The sequence below is a fragment of the Dipodomys ordii genome, unplaced genomic scaffold, assembly GCF_000151885.1.
Source record: "Dipodomys ordii isolate 6190 unplaced genomic scaffold, Dord_2.0 Scaffold26, whole genome shotgun sequence".
NCBI classification, from domain to species: Eukaryota; Metazoa; Chordata; class Mammalia; order Rodentia; family Heteromyidae; genus Dipodomys; species Dipodomys ordii.
Window position 1 is genome coordinate 11,461,675 of NW_012267242.1, and position 1,209 is coordinate 11,462,883.

At 34.7% G+C, this 1,209-nt stretch overlaps 1 protein-coding gene across 1 annotated transcript in view; it reads right to left on the reverse strand.

Moving 5' to 3' along the window:
- Window positions 1-1,209, reverse strand: part of Arnt (aryl hydrocarbon receptor nuclear translocator) — an 80,755-nt gene that overhangs the window by 19,593 nt on the left and 59,953 nt on the right. Inside the window, exon 11 of the mRNA XM_013015002.1 lies at window positions 375-526. Coding sequence (XP_012870456.1) covers window positions 375-526 — 152 coding nt within the window. The remainder of the gene's footprint in view (window positions 1-374; window positions 527-1,209) is intronic.

Below are 1,209 nucleotides of genomic sequence, written 5' to 3' on the forward strand. Positions count from 1 at the left end.
TGAGGAATCGAACCCAGGGCCTCATGCATGCAAGGCAAGCGCTCTACCACTGAGCCACCTTCCCAGCCCATGTTTTTTTTTTTTTTTTCTATGACTAGTTTCATGCTACAACAGCAGAGCTGAGTTGTTACAATAAAGACCATAGGGCCCACAGGCTTTGTGGTCTAGCTGAAAATCCTACCAGACCAGAACAAGAAAAAGTATATACAACAAAACCCTTTCTAGAGAGGTTTAACACATAAAATTGAAATTAAATCCCTTCCATCTCAAGAGCAAGTTTCTGAACTATTAGAACAGTTGATCAACTATCAAATCTTATCACAAGACTGAGAAAAAGAGATCCCAACAATGGAAAAAGATGGAAAGATACATACTTTACATTGGTATTTGTACAGATGATATACTCAATCTCATCTGAGTAAGGATTCTGGAAAGTAAAGGAGCTAGTTCTCATCCAGAGCCATTCTCTATTCTTAGAACGAAACCGGAACATGACAGATAGCACCTGTCCTTTCAACTTTACCACCTGAAAAAGTTAAGGTGAAATAATTAAGAAAATTAAATTTTGAAATTCCCATTTCTACAACATGTCTTTCTGAATGTTAAAACAACAAAAGGGGGCAGAAAACTAAGCATAAATAAGGAGGAAGTTTATTTGTCACAGTTTTTCCCCTAGAGTCCAAGCTACCTGACATCTAAGTCAAAGAGAAAGAACAATTATTTCCAGGAGAGAAGACTTGGCCCACTTTCCTTGAGAATTCCATCAAAGATGTTGCTGTATAAACTTTACAATTCTATACCAGAAATTTAAGTTTAATGACATTGATTTTAGTTTATGTAAGGACACTAGTAAGACTTAAGGACACTGTCAACTTGTGTATATAAAGGAGGGCTGTTATCTAAAGCAAATACTTTCAGAAGGTAGGGCTTGAAAAACTACAAGTAAAAGTCACAATTAACTTTTACCTATCTATAAAATAATTCTGAAATACATGTTCCTGAAACAATCTATAGATCAGTGAAGCCTACAATTATTTTAAATACTTTTAAAACAATTTCTTGGATATAGCTAGTTGGATATAGACAATAAACAGCAAAAGTTAAGCAAATATACCTTGGACATTACCTAATAATTACAAAGAATATTCTTACTCCTTAAAAATACAGCTTAACAAAATAAAATAAGGAAGGTGGGCGCTGGTGGCTCAC